Source organism: Lampetra planeri, chromosome 2 (genome assembly GCF_965212315.1).
Source record: "Lampetra planeri chromosome 2, kcLamPlan1.2.h2, whole genome shotgun sequence".
Taxonomy (NCBI): domain Eukaryota; kingdom Metazoa; phylum Chordata; class Hyperoartia; order Petromyzontiformes; family Petromyzontidae; genus Lampetra; species Lampetra planeri.
The window spans coordinates 12,618,912-12,635,739 of record NC_136108.1 but is presented as its reverse complement, the minus strand read 5'-3'; the positions used below and the strand labels follow the sequence as shown (position 1 = coordinate 12,635,739).

At 41.8% G+C, this 16,828-nt stretch overlaps 1 protein-coding gene across 2 annotated transcripts; it reads left to right on the top strand.

Annotated features, from left to right (window-relative positions):
• The first annotated feature begins 924 nt into the window (after nucleotides 1–924).
• On the top strand, nucleotides 925–14,284 carry TTC21B (tetratricopeptide repeat domain 21B). Of its 2 annotated transcripts, none has more exons than XM_078607705.1 (29): nucleotides 925–994; nucleotides 1,891–1,964; nucleotides 2,598–2,708; nucleotides 2,831–2,997; nucleotides 3,102–3,224; nucleotides 3,328–3,485; nucleotides 3,578–3,662; nucleotides 3,817–3,915; nucleotides 4,004–4,196; nucleotides 4,280–4,377; nucleotides 4,538–4,738; nucleotides 4,963–5,092; nucleotides 5,289–5,446; nucleotides 5,571–5,795; nucleotides 6,114–6,352; nucleotides 6,853–6,925; nucleotides 7,028–7,138; nucleotides 7,323–7,461; nucleotides 7,923–8,029; nucleotides 9,532–9,720; nucleotides 10,670–10,780; nucleotides 11,037–11,118; nucleotides 11,243–11,393; nucleotides 11,511–11,672; nucleotides 11,935–12,133; nucleotides 12,671–12,895; nucleotides 13,192–13,312; nucleotides 13,415–13,482; nucleotides 13,670–14,284. In XM_078607705.1, the coding sequence occupies exons 2-29, from the start codon at nucleotides 1,931–1,933 to the stop codon at nucleotides 13,745–13,747; spliced, it is 3,837 nt and encodes a 1,278-aa protein (XP_078463831.1). In that variant the 5' UTR covers nucleotides 925–994; nucleotides 1,891–1,930; the 3' UTR covers nucleotides 13,748–14,284. The 2 variants fall into 2 exon arrangements, with proteins under 2 accessions (XP_078463831.1, XP_078463823.1); XM_078607697.1 differs by having other exon boundaries at nucleotides 1,891–2,020.
• The last annotated feature ends 2,544 nt before the right edge of the window (nucleotides 14,285–16,828 follow it).

Sequence of the window (16,828 nt, the reverse complement as noted above, 5' to 3'; positions counted from 1 at the left end):
TAACAACAATACAAAAAACCTTAGGAGTGCAAAGTATAGGAAAGGTAAATAACTTTTAAAAAATACAAATCAAACTACTTTCATCTTGCCAGGTAAATCCCACAGCTATTAGCTTCCTTTTCAGAAGCGACCTGGCCACAAATGATAGTTTGAAGCTTTCGTGACTGCAAGGATTCATACTCTTAGTTCTTTCGTAGGTGACTTTACCGAAAATAAAAACAAAAAACAATTTAATTGTTTTTATTAATTTTAATTTCATTTTTTACCTACGTGACTTTACCGAAAGAACTAAGAGCACAAATGATAGCTCAATAGGCCAATGGGCGTGGTCGAAACGTGGCTATCTGACTTTTTTTCCCGCAGTATCAAAATTATGAAATTAGAATCGGCTTTACCCTTTTTGAAAATAACACAGGAGGCGTGAAGATGTTAAAACACCAAATAGACACCTCGTGCCACAGGGCACCAAGTCTACATTAACCACTTACATTAACCACACATATTAATCGTCCAAGTTCATTTATTAGGTATAGCCCTGTGAGCCATTCGGCTCTTGAATCGGGTGCAACCGCAACAAACAAAAAACTAAAACATGAACAAGAAAACATCTTAAAGTGACTATGTGCAAACAGAAAATCCTAGAAAAGACAGCTAAATATTACTCGTGGCACAACGTGCAAACAAACATGCTGTGATTATATATGCATCGCCTTTGAAACCGATCGCCCTGCGCCAAAGAAGGACGACAACCTTCTGCACGGCCGGCAGTGGTTTTTGTTTTTAGACCCGCAGAGAAACGACGTCGAACCAGGACCTCTGTGACGTCATCGCGGAGCAGTGGATTCTCGTGACGTCGTTTGCGGGGCGGGGCTAATGCCCGACGTCGACGCGGAGGTGGGGGGGGCGGCCGTTGCCGTGGCGACAGTCGACGCTAGGGAAGTGACGTCACGTCGGTTGAAGGCGCGCGATGGCGGACGAGGATGAGAACGCCGTGGTGAGGAGAAAGAGAGAGCGGGCCCGAGGTTTTTTGATATTTGCGATGGCGAGGGTGGTGGTGGTGGTGGGTAGGGGTGGGGGAGCACACACGCGCGCCACGACTGATGAGCGGGTGCGCCTTCATATTGCGCGGAAGTTAGCAGGCGCCGCGGTTTGGCGTTTTGATTCGGCCACGCGCCCCTTGCTGCCGCTGCTGGGAGGCCGCTGTCTCCCTTGGTTACGGTCGCCAGGGCGACGGGATGACGCGTCATGCGGACCGCGTGGCTTTCTTTCAAAATTTCCACTTCCAATCTTCAAAACTGCCCGCAAATTTATATTTGTCACGCGTTCATTTAATGTCGAAACGTCATCGACCGACTTTGGCAAAATGTGTAATAAATATATAGCCGCAAATTTTATGAATTTGGACTATACGTGGTAACCTATCGTGTTTTTATTGTTTTGTAGTAACGTTCTGACCCGCCTCTACAGGATATCTGTGCAAAAGAGCTTTATAGCTCATCGGATTGCTCCTGTTTAAATACATATTCAGATTCCGAACCGTTGCCGCATAATGCGAAAACTTGGTAGGAGCCTCCCTATAAAGATAGTCATGTTTACTCAGGCTCTCTTTGATAAACAATCGTATTCAATCGTGCAAGCATCTTGGCCGCACTAATTAGGTACTAGAGGAGAATAATGTTGATGTAGCAACACTTTCTAGCTTTAGAATTGAGATGTAAGTGTAAATATGTGGCCCACATATTTGGGTGGTCCACATAATTGCAATCCCATTTCAGCCCTCGCGAAGGAAAATGTTCCCCACCCCTCACTTAAAGGAAGATGCGACCCAAAGTTCTAAACGGTGGCACTTCCAGCTCTCACGGGTCCCATTGGGGCCACGTATCATTACAGGCGCTGCTGAGCCACTACTGCCGGGAGCGTTTGGCCCGACATGTGCAGACCGCAGCAGGCGAGGCCATCAAGAAGTACGGAGCGGACCCCGTGTTTACCTTTTTCCGCGCACTTGGAATGCTCATGGAAGGTGCTGTGTGGACTTAATTTCGAATATTCATGAGTGGTGGGACTTGCTAACTGGGTTACTACATATGCTGGTCGTTCACCAGCATTGATTCAAGCAAGCTTGACTCTGCTGATGTAGATACCATTCGTTGTAGATACCAGTCCGGAGTTTGCTTGAACTGAATCATTGCTCCTAAAATTATGCACTCCCAAAAGGCCAGTAGGCCAGTGGGCCAATGGGTTATTGATTTGTTTTAATGTAAGAGACAGATGTATGAAGTAAACATTGCATTCTTATGAGTATATATTTTGTTCTTATAAAACCAGAGGTTAAATTTGTCCTGAATTTGTATCGCCATAAAATGTTACAATGTTTATTTTCTGCATTGAGAATACACTGCATTCCAGAAATACCTGACTGATCAATGCCACAATAATTGTGGAGATATGCAGTATATAACAGATAGGTCTACATTATGTAGTATGTTATTATACTGAACTATATTAACCAAATACATTTTCCTACATTTATTTGCAAGAATATGGACGTGGTAATTGTTTTTTATAGACCATTGTTTTCTTGTCTATTATCACTGCAGAACGTATTCCAGAGGCAATTAGGGAACTTGAAGCAAGCAAAACCAAACAGGATGTGTCACTTTGCTCCATTATTGCCCTCATTTATGCCCACAAGAAAAGCTCCACAGTCGGTAAGAACTGCAAAATGTAGAGTAATTTGTACATTATGAACAAACACATTAATGAGATATCTTGTGACGTGCACTTAAACGATGAGCATTTTTATGACATGTCACATGGCTGTTAATGGCAGACCGTGAAGCAGTACAAGAACTGGAGGCAAAGTTAAAAGAGGACCGCAAGACTGCCGGAGAGAAATCTCTTTATTTCGGCGCGTTGTTTCTCTGGCTCATTGGTCGCCATGAAAAAGCCAGAGAATACATCGATCGAATGATCAAAATATCCAGCGATGCCAAGAAGGTGAGCCACGTGAAGTTTATAAATAAACAATACTTTGATTTGTTTGAACATTGAGATACTTTGTACATCATTATACAGTATTAAAAGCCATTATTTTGCTACAGGGCTTAATACTGAAGGGATGGATTGACCTGACTTGTGGAAAGGATGTTTTTATGAAGAAATCCATAAAATACATAGATGAAGGACTGCAGCAAGGCAAAGATGCATTTGCTCTGATGGGAAAGGTGGGTCTGTGCATTACACTCATGTTAAACAGTTAACGCGCCAGTATTTAACGTGTAACATTAATCATTGGCTCTGATTTTCTACAACGTTTTTTTTTTTAAGGCAAAATACTTTGAATTGAAGCACAACTACTCTGGTGCTTTGGAGGTCATAAACCAAGCCATAGTGGCTTTTCCTAGCTTCCTGCCAGCCCTGGTAGAGAAGATGAGGTTGCAACTGGCCCTGCAAGACTGGGAGCAGACACTGGAGACTGGCCAGAGGTATTGTAAATGTTAATGTTTTAAACATATCATTGTGCATTCTTCAGTGTAATTATTGCACAGTTCACACTTTCGTTTCACTATATTTAAAGGATTTTGCAGAAAGACAGTCATTCACTTGAAGCCCTCCAGATGCAGATTCTACACGCCCTCTGCAGGGAAGGAGATTCTACAGTGGTAAGTGTAATTTGAACCACAAAACCACATGGTAATTAACATATACCTAATAAAACGTGTTGTGAAATGCAACATTATTTAATGTAATGCATTGTAATGTAAATTCAAATACAGTATATAACATTTCCTTAATTTGTTTTCATTCTATCTGTAGGCTGCGGCAAGAATTGGTGACTTAATAAATGCTTTGGATCGATTTGAGCCCAGCAATCCTGGCCTATGTCACCGCTTGGCTCTGGTCTTCAGCAGAGTGGTGAGTCTACTCTTTTTGGTGGATATGTACAATTTCCTCTTGTTCTCTTTTAACAAATTATAATCATTGATATTGATTTTTTTTTCAGAGTGGACGGAACAAGCTTGTTTTACAGCAGACATATGCGCTGGTTGAAAGAGCATTTCATATAACCCCTCATGATGCAGAAATTGCCATAGAGCTTGGAAACCAACTTGTAATGCAGAGGAATTTTCAGGAGGCAATGAAGCATTACAGGCATGGGATGAGCCTGGATGAAACTAGTATCACAGCTCTGATGGGTATGTTATCTTGCTGTGCATTTCAATTTTGAAAAAATGTCTTTCTTGCATTCACGAGTACTCACTGCTTATTTTATTTGTAGGTATTATCAAGTGCCAGCTTTTTGAGGGCCGTCTTGATGATGCTGAACAACAACTGGAACTCCTTAAAGAAATACAAGAGAGCATTGGAAAATCGGGTGTAAGCATTTCTATCAAATCAAAATCAAAGCATTGCAATATTATGTCATGGAATACAACGTCTGCTTTTGAAAAGTGTTTTGATCTTGTCTTGAGTATTATAAATATATATTTGTAGGAGAGATCCTTTCTTGAATGTTGAGTCATTGCTCTTTTGACAGGAGCTCTCCTACCTGCGAGCAGTACTTGCTGTGAGGAGGCAAAAGGGCCTTGATGAAACACTTGCTCTCCTGGATGATGCTGTGGACACCCACTTTGTGGCCCTCACTGGAATTCCACTAGGAATGCTGTACTTTCAAAAGCTTAATCCTGACTTTATATTAGAAATTGTCAAGGAGTACCTGACGTTCTGCCCTACACAGGTAATACAAATATTCTTGCAGCTGCTACCTTCCATCGTTTTGTGGTTATGAAACCATAGATGTATGCAACATATAGTTCAATTAATAAAAATAATTGTATTAAAATTACAGCCCAAATGAAAATTTGCCTTGGTCAGTGAGGCTTTCTTAGGGCTAGTTATTTTGTGAGTACATATTACTTATATATGTATCAATTGGTAATGTGGTGGATTACTGTGTTGCAGCCTGGGGCACCTGGACAGGCCCTACCTCCTGTGCTGAAGCAATGTGTTACCTTATTGGAAACAATAGTAAAGGTTGCTCCAGGAGTGATGGAGGGACTCTACCTAATGGCTCGAACAAAGTACATCTCAGGTATTCATTCCTCTACGCTTAATGGGGCTCAGGTTCAGACATATTTTAATTGAGATAATTGTCCTTTGACCACGAGTATCAGGGCTTGAACAGTATACAATGCACTACCTTTAAATACTTGAAAGACATTGGTTTGGAACAGAGTATACCTCGTTAATAAAATTGGATTGTAATGTGTCGTTTGTGTTGTGTTTAGGAGACATTGATGCAGCACAAGGAAGTCTACAGCATTGCTTAGAAAAGAGCCCCTCTTACTCGGATGCTCACCTGCTTATGGCTCAGATTTACCTGTCACAGAAAAACTATAAGCAGAGCTCACAGTCCCTGGAGCTGGCCCTCAGCCATAGCTTTGAGGTCTGCTTGGAATTTCATTTTAACTATATATCCTTCAATGTTTTGCTAGAATGATTTTTCTCTCTACATGTTCTCCAAGAGTTATGAACTGGACTGGCAACTAATACAATTTTGGTCTTCTCAGATACGAGATCATCCTCTATACCACTTGATCAAAGCCAGAGTGTTGAAGGAGACAGGTGATGTACCTGAGGCTCTCCGAACGCTAAAGTTGGCCATGAGTTTGCCTGGCATGAAGCAGCGATCTGGGGCCATGAAATCTAAAGGGAAAGTCCCAGACATCAACACGACGGATCGAGTATCGGTGTTTCTCGAGCTCGCAGATGCTCTCCGCCTGAACGGGGAACAGGTACCGTGTGTGACAATCATAAATAGCTGTCATTCCTCATCAGGTATTTCAGTGGTTGCCCACTGCGTAACTCAAGTTTGTAATTAGCTGTTATAAAGGACTTTAATATGCTATGCAGTTAGTGTTGGCCTAATTCTAGATGATATGTTTATCCTGGGAAAAAAATAGAAAATAATGACCTATTCCTGCAGATTTTTTCGACTGTGTTAAGAGTGGCTATGATTGAATATTACTACACATCAAAGTGCGCTATGGTGTGCAATTGATGAACCTATCGCTCACTCTTTTTTTAACTACCGTGTTGTGCACTTTGCTCAGCACGAAGCTGCAAAGGTGATGCAGGATGCCATTAACGAGTTTTCTGGGACACCGGAGGAGGTGCGTGTGGTCATCTCCAATGCGGAGCTGGCACTCGGCCGTGGTGACGTCGAAAGCACGCTCAGCGTTCTACGCGGCATCTCACCAGAGCAGCCATACTACATACAAGCCAAGGAGAAGATGGCCCATGTTTACCTGCACCACCGCAAGGACAAGAATCTCTATGCTGCCTGCTATCGGTATGATGCCTGCTTGTTGTTTACAAACAATAAGGTTGATTTTTTTTGGTATCAAAATGCGATTTTGCAAATTACATTTAAAAACATAACGAGAATCCCAGCATGCTATGGATATCAAGTTGGCATAACAACGTTTGCGCATATTTTGCCCTCAAACTCTCAGCTACTAGCTTAAACTGCATGAGATCGATGCAGTTTTAATTGAGGCAGTAGAAGGACAAGTGCAATGTCACAATCATTGCCTTCTGCTTCCATTTTTGCTGGAGGGACTGATTCAGCACAGCCTTTGGGCAACAAACACCAAATCCAAGTCTTTGTCTAGCTAAAGAGGCATTGATGTAGTGCTTAATGTGAAACATGTCATACATTTTTATATGCCAAGACCTGTTTTAGCCATAACCAAGAGGGGAATTACATTATAGGACAACCCTGTGTTGCCATGTTTTAACCATTGAGAAGCTACACATGCTGATGAACATGATGTGTGGTCTCATTGCTAGGGAGCTGGTGGAAAAGCTACCAGGCCCTCATACTTTCATTCTTTTGGGTGATGCCTACATGAACATTCAAGAGGTAATTGTATGTGTGGAGAGCTCTGTGCATCTATACTATTAAATGTGTCAATGGTTCATATTTTTTTGTAACTATGCTTCATCTCATGTGTGGTATCACCAGCCAGAGAAGGCGATTGACGTGTATGAGCAGGCCATGAAGAAGAACCCTCGTGATGGAGTTCTGGCCAGTAAAATTGGTCAAGCCCTCGTTCGCACTCACAACTATGGCAAGGTGCGTCAGCATTTCACCGCTTACTGCAATCTTTGACAATGAGCTTACGTTGACTCACAAATGTTTAAAGTCACAAAGGCCACAGTCGTAAAACTGCATGACAAAAGTTCCAAATTAAAATACATGTACACGTGATGGAAGTTGATGCTTGAACTAAAAATATATTTTAACGTGGAATGTCCAGGCCATCAGCTACTACGAGGCAGCACTGAAGAGTGGGCAGCAGAACCTATTGCGCTATGACCTGGCCGAACTGCTGCTTATGTTGCGTCAGTATGACAAGGCGGAAAAGGTTCTGAGGCAGGCACTGGATCACCATCCTGGTAAATTCTAGATTTGAAGCTTTCGTGACTGCAAGGATTCATATTCTTAGGTTTTTTCGGTAAAGTCACGTAGGTAAAAAAATTCAATATAATAAAAGTAAAATAAAAATAAAATAAAAAATAAAAATCACGACGTTTCGGAGGCAACACAAGCTTCCGTCTTCAGGTGGAACCGTCACAGCACGTTAGCTGTGTTTACTTTTATAAATTTTAATTTTTTTATCCTGGTAAATGGTCTTCCTGTATCATATACAGACATAAATTAACACCAGTCCATATTATACATTAACATAGCCATGCTGGCTTTCATGCAGAATAATATGACATGATGGCAATGCCTTAAAGTTGGAATATTGTCAATGTATACATTAGTATTGTGTGACAGTAACAAATAATGTGGTGTGCATAAATCGTAATCGGTTCGTTTTTTAGTTAAATAACTGTTGTGTTTTTGGCTTCAGTTAATGACCTACAGACATTAATGGAAGACACCAAGTATCTGGTTCAGCTGGCCAAAGTCCACAGTAAGACGGGAAAGACTGATGATGCTGTGCTAGCATTAACCAAGGTAAGAACATAACATCTATTAAATCCATATTGCTTGTAGCCTAAAATACAGTTGCAGCTTAGTTTAAAAATTCGTTTGTTTCTTAATCCGCTTCCTGGTGAGGGTCGTGGCGTCAGCATGTTGAGTAGGGCGGTCCACACCTCCTTTCCCTGGTGACAGACTCCAGCTCTTCCTGGGGAATTCCTAGGCGTTCCCAGTCCAGCCGAGCGACATAGTCCCGCCAGCGTATCCTGGGCCGGCCCCGGGGTCTTCGCCCAGTGGGACATTCCCGGTAGAGTTCCAGGGAGAGTCTCCTAGGGAGCATCCTTACCAGGTGCCCAAACCACCTCAACTCGTTCCTCTCGATCTGGAGGAGCAGCGGCTCGACTCTGAGGCTCTCCCGGATTACCAAACTCCCCACCCAATCACGGAGAGTGAATCCGGCAACCCTGTGGAGAAACCTCATTTCGGACCCTTGTACCCGCGATTTCATGTTTTCAGTCATCACCAAAAGCTCTTGACCATAGGTCAGGGTGGGTATGAAGATCGACCTGTAAACCGAGAGCTTTGTTCGAGAACTCAGCTCCCGCTTCGCTACCACAGAATAGTACAGTCCCCGCAGGTTGAAAACAATACAGGCTCTGCTCAGAAAAATAGTATTTACTTGGGTTGCCGTGATATATATTTTCAAGATAAAATAGGATGTAAAATATTGCAATATAACGATTATCCACATATCATTTCTCCATGACTTTCCAATGAGGGAAACATTTTTATTCGATTATTTTTGTGCTTTGCTGTAATTCTAATATTAATAAAGATTCCTTTGAATGCAGTTTCCTAACACAAGTCTAAGTTGTTTATAATTACTACAATCTGGAATGCTTATTACCAGAGGTGTGGACTCGAGTCATGTGACTTGGACTCGAGTCAGACTCGAGTCATGAATTTGATGACTTGCGACTCGACTTGGACTTGCATAACAATGACTTTGTCCCACCTATGAGATGTGGACTCGAGTCATGTGACTTGGACTCGAGTCAGACTCGAGTCATGAATTTGATGACTTGCGACTCGACTTGGACTTGCATAACAATGACTTTGTCCCACCTCTGCTTATTACACACATGCTGTTAGTTATATTAAAAAAACTATTATTAAATTACCAGTGAAAATTACGTCATATAATCGGCGTGTATTGAATTACACTGGAAAACATTTTACAAAGCATTAATTTAGTGGATAGTAGCTATTTATTAACAGCTTAAGTTAATGAGTTTGTTTTTTCCTCATATTTAGCTAGAAAGTAAAATATTTACCAACAAAATGTCGATCAACAATTATCATGATATAATTATATTTAGCAAAACAGACAAGATGATTATCACTAATATTTTGTATGCTATATCGTAATTTTGCCATATTGCGGCAATCCTAGTATTTACCAAATGCATGCAAGAGGTTGGCAGCTTCAGTAAAGAGTGGTTGCTCAATTGTGTGCATTGGCCTGTCTGTGTATGCAGGCCCGAGAGGTGCAGGCACGTATCCTCAAGCGTGTGCAGGTGGAGCAACCAGACCTCGTGCCAGCGCAGAAGCAGCTAGCGGCTCAAATATGTTCCCAACTTGCTGAACAAGCCATCGATCAGCGCGAGCATGACAAGGCTGCTAAATTCTACCGGGAGGCTCTGGTCTACTGTGAGAATGACAGTAAGGTACTGCCTGACTCTTAGGTGCCTGGGACAAATCACTTCATCATGTTTGCATTTTATATCAAGTTAGTCTTTACAGGATTCAATACTTTTCACTGTTTTGCCATTGTTGTAAATGTACCTGGGTGCTGTAAAATAGCCAAGCTGTGTATGACGTACTCCTTCAGAAGTTCCCTGGTTCTTGTGCTCTATCAGGGCAGTCACATGGCCCAGTGGTGACACGTTTGCTGTTTGTAGAATATTGTGGTTCTACTCCAGCAGGCCACCCTGGTTAATACCACGAGTGTATTAACTGTAAAAAATGTGCTGTCTGCATTTACAGTGGATGTTTAGGATTCCATAATTTAATTCTAAAAGAGTAGACCATTGTGTTCCAGCGGCATGGTCCAAATTTGCCAACCTTAAAAAAATGACCCACAAATTACTCATTTAGGGTTACACATAGCAATCATATCCACCTACTGGCAGACTGATGCCCACTTGCAGACCAATGCTGAGTTACCTGAAACATTTCAATAGGTTGTGCGTGCAATATAAATGTACTTCCAGTAGTCCCTCGGTTAACGTTTTTAATCCGTTGCACAAAACTACTGTTAACCGAAATAACTGTTAATCGAATTGAAAAATACATAAAAAATCACTGAGTCTGCAAGATAGTTGTTCACACTGCCAAAACAGAAATCGTAATGTAAACAAAGCCAGTCGAGGTGTAAACGCTCATAAATGGGCGTTGCTGATTGGCTAAGGCATGCTCAGCCCACTCACGATCGCTCGGATTTGCTGAAATTGGCGCCTGCGTGCAAAATGTAAACATACCATTAATCAAAATAGTAACGTTAGTTGAAACCATGGGGTCCTATGGGAGGCGAAACGTTAACCGAAAAATCGTTAACAGATGTCACTGTTAACAGAGGAACTACTGTCTTACTATTTTACGATGTTTTTGTTGCAGGTTATACTGGAACTGGCTCGGATATACATGGCTCAGGACAATCTGGATGTTTGCCAGCAGCAATGTGCCACCATCTTGAGGAATGATGTAGATAATGATGATGCCACAATGGTAAGTTTTTTTTTATTCCTCAAACAAACCCGTTGATTTTCCTGGGAGGCACTCTTAACTATGATCTCTGCACCGTATTGTTATAGATTGCAATGTCCTGGATAGGGCACCAAGAAGGTATATTGGAGCACAGTTACACTCGGAATTTTATGACCCACATGTTTGGTAAACACTGCCTCACCATACATTAAGTTATATTGCAATTATAAATACTTTAACCGATTATTTATTCTATTACACGAATGTAATGTTGCAGATGATGGCCGATCTTCTATTCAGGAAACATGACTATGAGCAGGCCATCTTCCATTTCCAGCAGCTTATTGAGCGAAAACCAGGTTTGTTTGATTTCTGTTGGCTGTAGTGCACTCATGAAATGTCACTTTTAATTTCATAGTCTGCCTTATTTTGCACTTTTGGTTAAGAGTCTCATGTTTTTTATGTTCATATGGAAAACAACAGAGAATTTTGGTGCTCTGGCACGAATGATTGAACTGCTGAGAAGAGCTGGGACACCGGGGGAGGCACCCAGGTTTCTGATGCTAGCAGAGAAGAATGGCAGCCAGAGACCCCTGGACCCTGGTTACAATTACTGCAAAGGATTGTATCTCTGGTAGGCCTGTTTCCACGTAATACTTAATTGTAGTTTTAATGCTGAAATGTGTTCCTTCAAATGCAGGATTCATGAAAATAGTAAGGATAACACATTGTTCAAAATGTGTATGTGCAGGTACACTGGAGAACCCAATGACGCTCTGAAACATTTCAACAAAGCTCGCAAGGACAGTGACTGGGGGCAGAAAGCCATCTACAACATGATTGAGATCTGCCTGAACCCAGACAATGATATTGTTGGAGGGGAGGTGTTTGAAAACCTTGATGGAAATGTGAGGTGAGTGATAAAATCATTTGTGAAATACAAAGAAAACACTCTTAAAGGACTACATTGGACATGGCGTCCAAGCTCCAACTAGAAAAACATTGTGACCAACATGATTAACATTGCCTTATATCGTATAGAGTAGTTTAAGTAGTTACATCAGCTTCACAGTGGTGTTCTGCACTGTACTATTTTAGGAAATGAAATGGATCTAAGATGACAGATCATGTTAAATGTCGCTCCTATATTTTATTATTGCAATGGTTTGCTACAGTTCATCACAACGGGAACGGCAGGAGTCGGAGCAGATGGCGGTGCGCACGGCGGAGAAGCTGCTACAGGAGCTGCGTCCCCGGAGTACCCAGGATGCACTGCGAGTGCGCATCTTAGAGAACCACTGCCTCATGGCCACGCGGCAGAAGGCCAGTGTGGAGAAGGCCCTCAACGCCTTCACTGACATAGCAAGCACAGAGGTACATTGTGACCTGGATAGAGGGAACACACAAATACTGGGTAAACGGTTCATCTGTTTACCGTTTGTATGTCCAGGTCCCAATTGTGGAAATATACATTTTCATGTCTTACCTGTTCAATTTCGGTGGTTAATGATGAGTCACTGGCCCATCAGTTTGGTTAATTGTTACCATGAGGTTGCAATTTTATTCAAAAATATTTTCTGTTTAGTATTGGTTTATATTGTTTCCTCTAATTTCGTTCAAGTTTGTATAATTGACTTCATTAACCTACGTGTAACTTTAGCTAAATTTGCATATAATTCAATTTTTTTATCAATTTTCGCACACGTGATTTAATATGCGTATCATAAGCGTAACAATATATTTCAATCACCGAGTTACATGCCTATTGTTTGGCTCTGGTGCCCTATCATGTATACGTCCAATACTATTACATAACCCAAGCCCTAGCTCTCTCTCTGTACTCTTCTCATTAACGGTTGTTTGATAAAGTTGCTGAAAAGGTTGCAACGGTGCTTTGTATTTTGCCCACAGAAGGAGCACGTACCTGCACTGCTGGGCATGGCCACGGCATTCATGATCCTCAAGCAGACGCCGCGCGCTCGCAATCACCTCAAGCGTGTGGGGAAGATGACCTGGAATCCTGAGGAAGCGGAGGAGTTTGAGCGCAGCTGGCTCCTCCTTGCAGACATCTACATCCAGGCCAGCAAATACGACATAGCTGGAGAGCTTCTGCGTCGCTGTCTGCAACACAACAAGGTGTGTAAGAGGTACCATTATACGAGGCCAGCAGAAGTTGTGATACCCTTATACGCTCAATAGGCATGTCAAGGTACACCGGTGAAAGGTGTCATCTCAATGTCAGTGATGGTAATCTTCTTTTGATAGTGTTGTGTTGAAGTTTGAAATGCAAAAAAGTGAATGGGCATACATTACAAAATATGGAAATCTCTCCAAAATATTCATGAATAAAATTACTTATCTAAACTTGCTCTGTCACATTTACTTTACATGTTGATTTTAATTCAGCCATTTACTTTTTTTAATTCCTTCAGTCCTGTAGCAAAGCGTATGAGTACATGGGCTTCATCATGGAAAAGGAACAATCCTACAAAGATGCAGCTTTAAACTATGAGCTGGCATGGAAATATACCAGTCAATCCAACCCCACCATTGGTGAGTTGATTTATAGAAGATGTCATTACATTTCATTTCTTTTATACATGCCATATGCTTTCAAAAATCATGATGGAGATGAATTTCATTTTCTATTAACAGGTTACAAGCTTGCTTTTAACTACCTCAAAGGAAAGCGGTATGTGGATGCAATTGATATTTGCCACAAGGTGAGTGACAATGTCATTATTGAGAATCCCTTTTTAACCTGCTTGACTTTGCTCTATGACTGAAAGTTGTGAAAACATGATTATGCCACCGTGCACTTCATTTTCATGTTCTTAAAATGGTTTTATTTTGTGTGAATGTCATTTGTAAAACCCTATTTCTAGTAAACCACTCTATTTGTATCTTTAGGTACTGGGAGCTCATCCAGACTATCCGAAGATGCGAAAAGACATACTGGATAAAGCGAGAGCTTCCCTAAGAACATAACTTTCATTCGTACGTTGTAATGCACAGAATCATGTGTGTAAGGCTAATGAATTGTATACAACCTTCACTAGTTTATTACAACTGTAATGTATCTGTCATAGTTTGTTTTGCATATTGTGTGGCGTTTTTCATATACATATCAATTTAGAGCACCTATAAGTGCTTAATTCGGTTTTAAAAACTGGTCAGATTTATCTAGAATAAACAATTGGAGCCAAGCTTATGGGATTTTACCTGAGGGTAACTGATCTCTGCTACATTCACAATGATTAGGAAAAATCTGGTGCTCCTAATTCACTTAAAGATTGTTATTTCTCCATCTGTTTTGGATTTAAATAAATTCTGCAGCCCTTGTGTTTATTTTGTGGTTGTATAATGATCACATTCATAATGTGTAGTGTAAGCGACTACTCCCTCTACAAGTTTGTACTTGCAGTATATTGAGAAATTCAGAGTATCTTGTGCTGTACTTACATCGTGTGACTGATATGTTTTGTTATTTTGTCTTGCCTATTTCAATAAAAGAGTGACACACCATTCACTGTCATAGTTAGGAATATTAAACGTCGTAATTTTCTTGCACTACCAGAAAAACATGTTAAGTACCAGTTACCAGTTTTCTGCACATATAGATATGTCTAGCAACTAACGACACGTTTGTCTGTTTAACTGGGTGGTACAAAGGCACACCAGACTTGCAATCCAGAGAACGCTGCTTCAACTCCTGGTGTGCGGCAATTGAAACTGGCCAACATTCTTAAATCCTCCCGCTCTAGTCGGTATGGAACAGTGCGCCAAATACCCTCTAGAGCTCTGTCTAGTGGAAGCCCCTTTTCTGCCAGGACTTGTGTGAGTGAGCAAGCAATTGCAGGGTTTGCACCTTGACATCTTTAACGGAGAAGGGTGAATAAACCACGCAATGCCCGAGGCCGCCCGTTCCGATTGTATGTTCGCAGTGCCAATCAGTTCGCACCTCTGAGTAGCGCGGTTGGCTACGTATGGTGCGAAAGAAGTTCAACATATATAACAAAAAATTCCACTGTAAATGACTACCGGTTCTCGACTTTCAAAACCCGTAATTGATTCTGAAAACAGTTACCGAAAACGTAACATTCATTTGGTAAAATACATGTACTTCCTATATATGGCATTACACACTCATTCCATTTGTACATATTTTCATAATTTTATACACCCCTGATCCGCATGGTGAAATATAGATACCAATCTTCCATGACAACAAAGGCTTATGGAGGGCATCGACGAGCTGATTAACATAGAATTGTAAAATGAATGCAATATTACGTTAAACATAGCTTTACTAGTTCACCACGTGATATTTAACACATCAATCACGATAAAACAAGGTACGGCTTGTTAAGTAGTCAAAACCTATTGCGCTGTCTAGCATGTTGATTAACCAAAAAGGTGCAATAACCCAAACACTGCACCTAAATGTGGGAAAGCGTAACTGAGAGAAGGTTGCTACAGTTTGCGTGGAAAACCACAGGCTCCGTTTCTGTGAGTTTCAAACTGCTGCCCACGACCACACAACTTGTGGAAACTCAAAATTTCCATATCCGATGGGCTACCTACACACGCATATTTTCTTGCAAATGTAAGAAGGGCAGTCAACACTTCAAACCACATTGATGCTCTTAAAAGCCACAATTCACGAATTGTGTGAAGTACTGTTTAAGTCGGTGAATACTGTATATATACATAACGTGTGTATGTTTGGTGTCTCACTTTAAAAATAAAAGCCCGACCTCTTAAAATGCTGCGAGTAAAGATATTCTTATAATAAAAGGGTTTTTCCCATTTTTTCTGGCAACAAAACTGAAACCTTTTTACAAGGATGCATGTCTGTATTAACCACAATACTTGCAGTCAAATGCAAACAAAAAAAATCACTGATAATATATGCATTGTCCTTGAAATTGATTGGTCCACACCAAGGGACGGCTTTCTTTTGAGCCTCGACCCAATTGGTGCTCGACCAGAGGACGCCAAAAGGCGTACAGCTCAAAGACAATGTACTATCACAGTAATGAATTTTCAGTTTTGTTGCCAGAAAAAAGGGGGGAAAACCCTATAATTATATTTTGGTACTGGCAAAGGAGGTCTAATGATGATATCATTCTTGTCAATCACGTCCTTGCCGTTGCTAGACTACCACGTTGTTGCAAAGTCGACACTACAACGCCCTTCGTAAAGCCACAGTATCTGGCTGTATGCGTGCTTGTCACAGTCAACATGTCTTTCAAGGACCGCTATGACAGTCGCATCACCAGAACACTGGGTTTGGTCTTCCCTTTGGCCGGTCACCCCTGGCTGCCAATCCAGCGCTTGGGTGGGTCGCCTGCTCTCCTCCATCCTGCACACTTATCCAACCCATTACACCTGCCAACATGCTTTCCCTCTATAGTGCACGAGATTCCTGGTATTCTCTGCATCCACTAGTTTGTCGTTCGTGGCTGTATGCGAATATAATTATGGTAGTGGCCGAGTGGCTTACTAATGTACATTCTTTTTATGTTCGAGAAGGGTCGTAAATGTGACGTTTGGCACGGTTTAGTCTACGCTTATAATGAGAAAAATCTAAAAACCAAAAAAGGGTCTAAAAATATAACCCGGAGGATAATTGGTCAAACCCAATATTGCAATGTTCTCAATTGCTTCACGCCTCGAGTGCTTGACAGCTAAAACAAATTACGACCTCCACGTCATCCTTGAACCAAATACTTCGCCAAACCGAGAGAAAGCGAGCGATGGGTTGCTGTCCATTGTATAACACAAACATCATATAAAACAAATAGGGCAGGTAACACATTCCTGCAGAGGGAGCTGGTAGGAACGTTGGGTTCCTCGGTCAATGGCCAGGATCAACGGCGGCGTGGTGTATTCCGCAAATATGCCCGACTGTGAGGGCGGGCACAAGCACCACGGGGTGACCAGCCCCTCCCCACCCAGCCCCTCCCCACCCAGCCCCTCCCCTCCCACCCCCCACCCTCCACACCCAGCCTCTCCCTCCCCACCCTCCCCACCCAGCCCCTCCCTCCCCACCCCCCACCCAGCCTC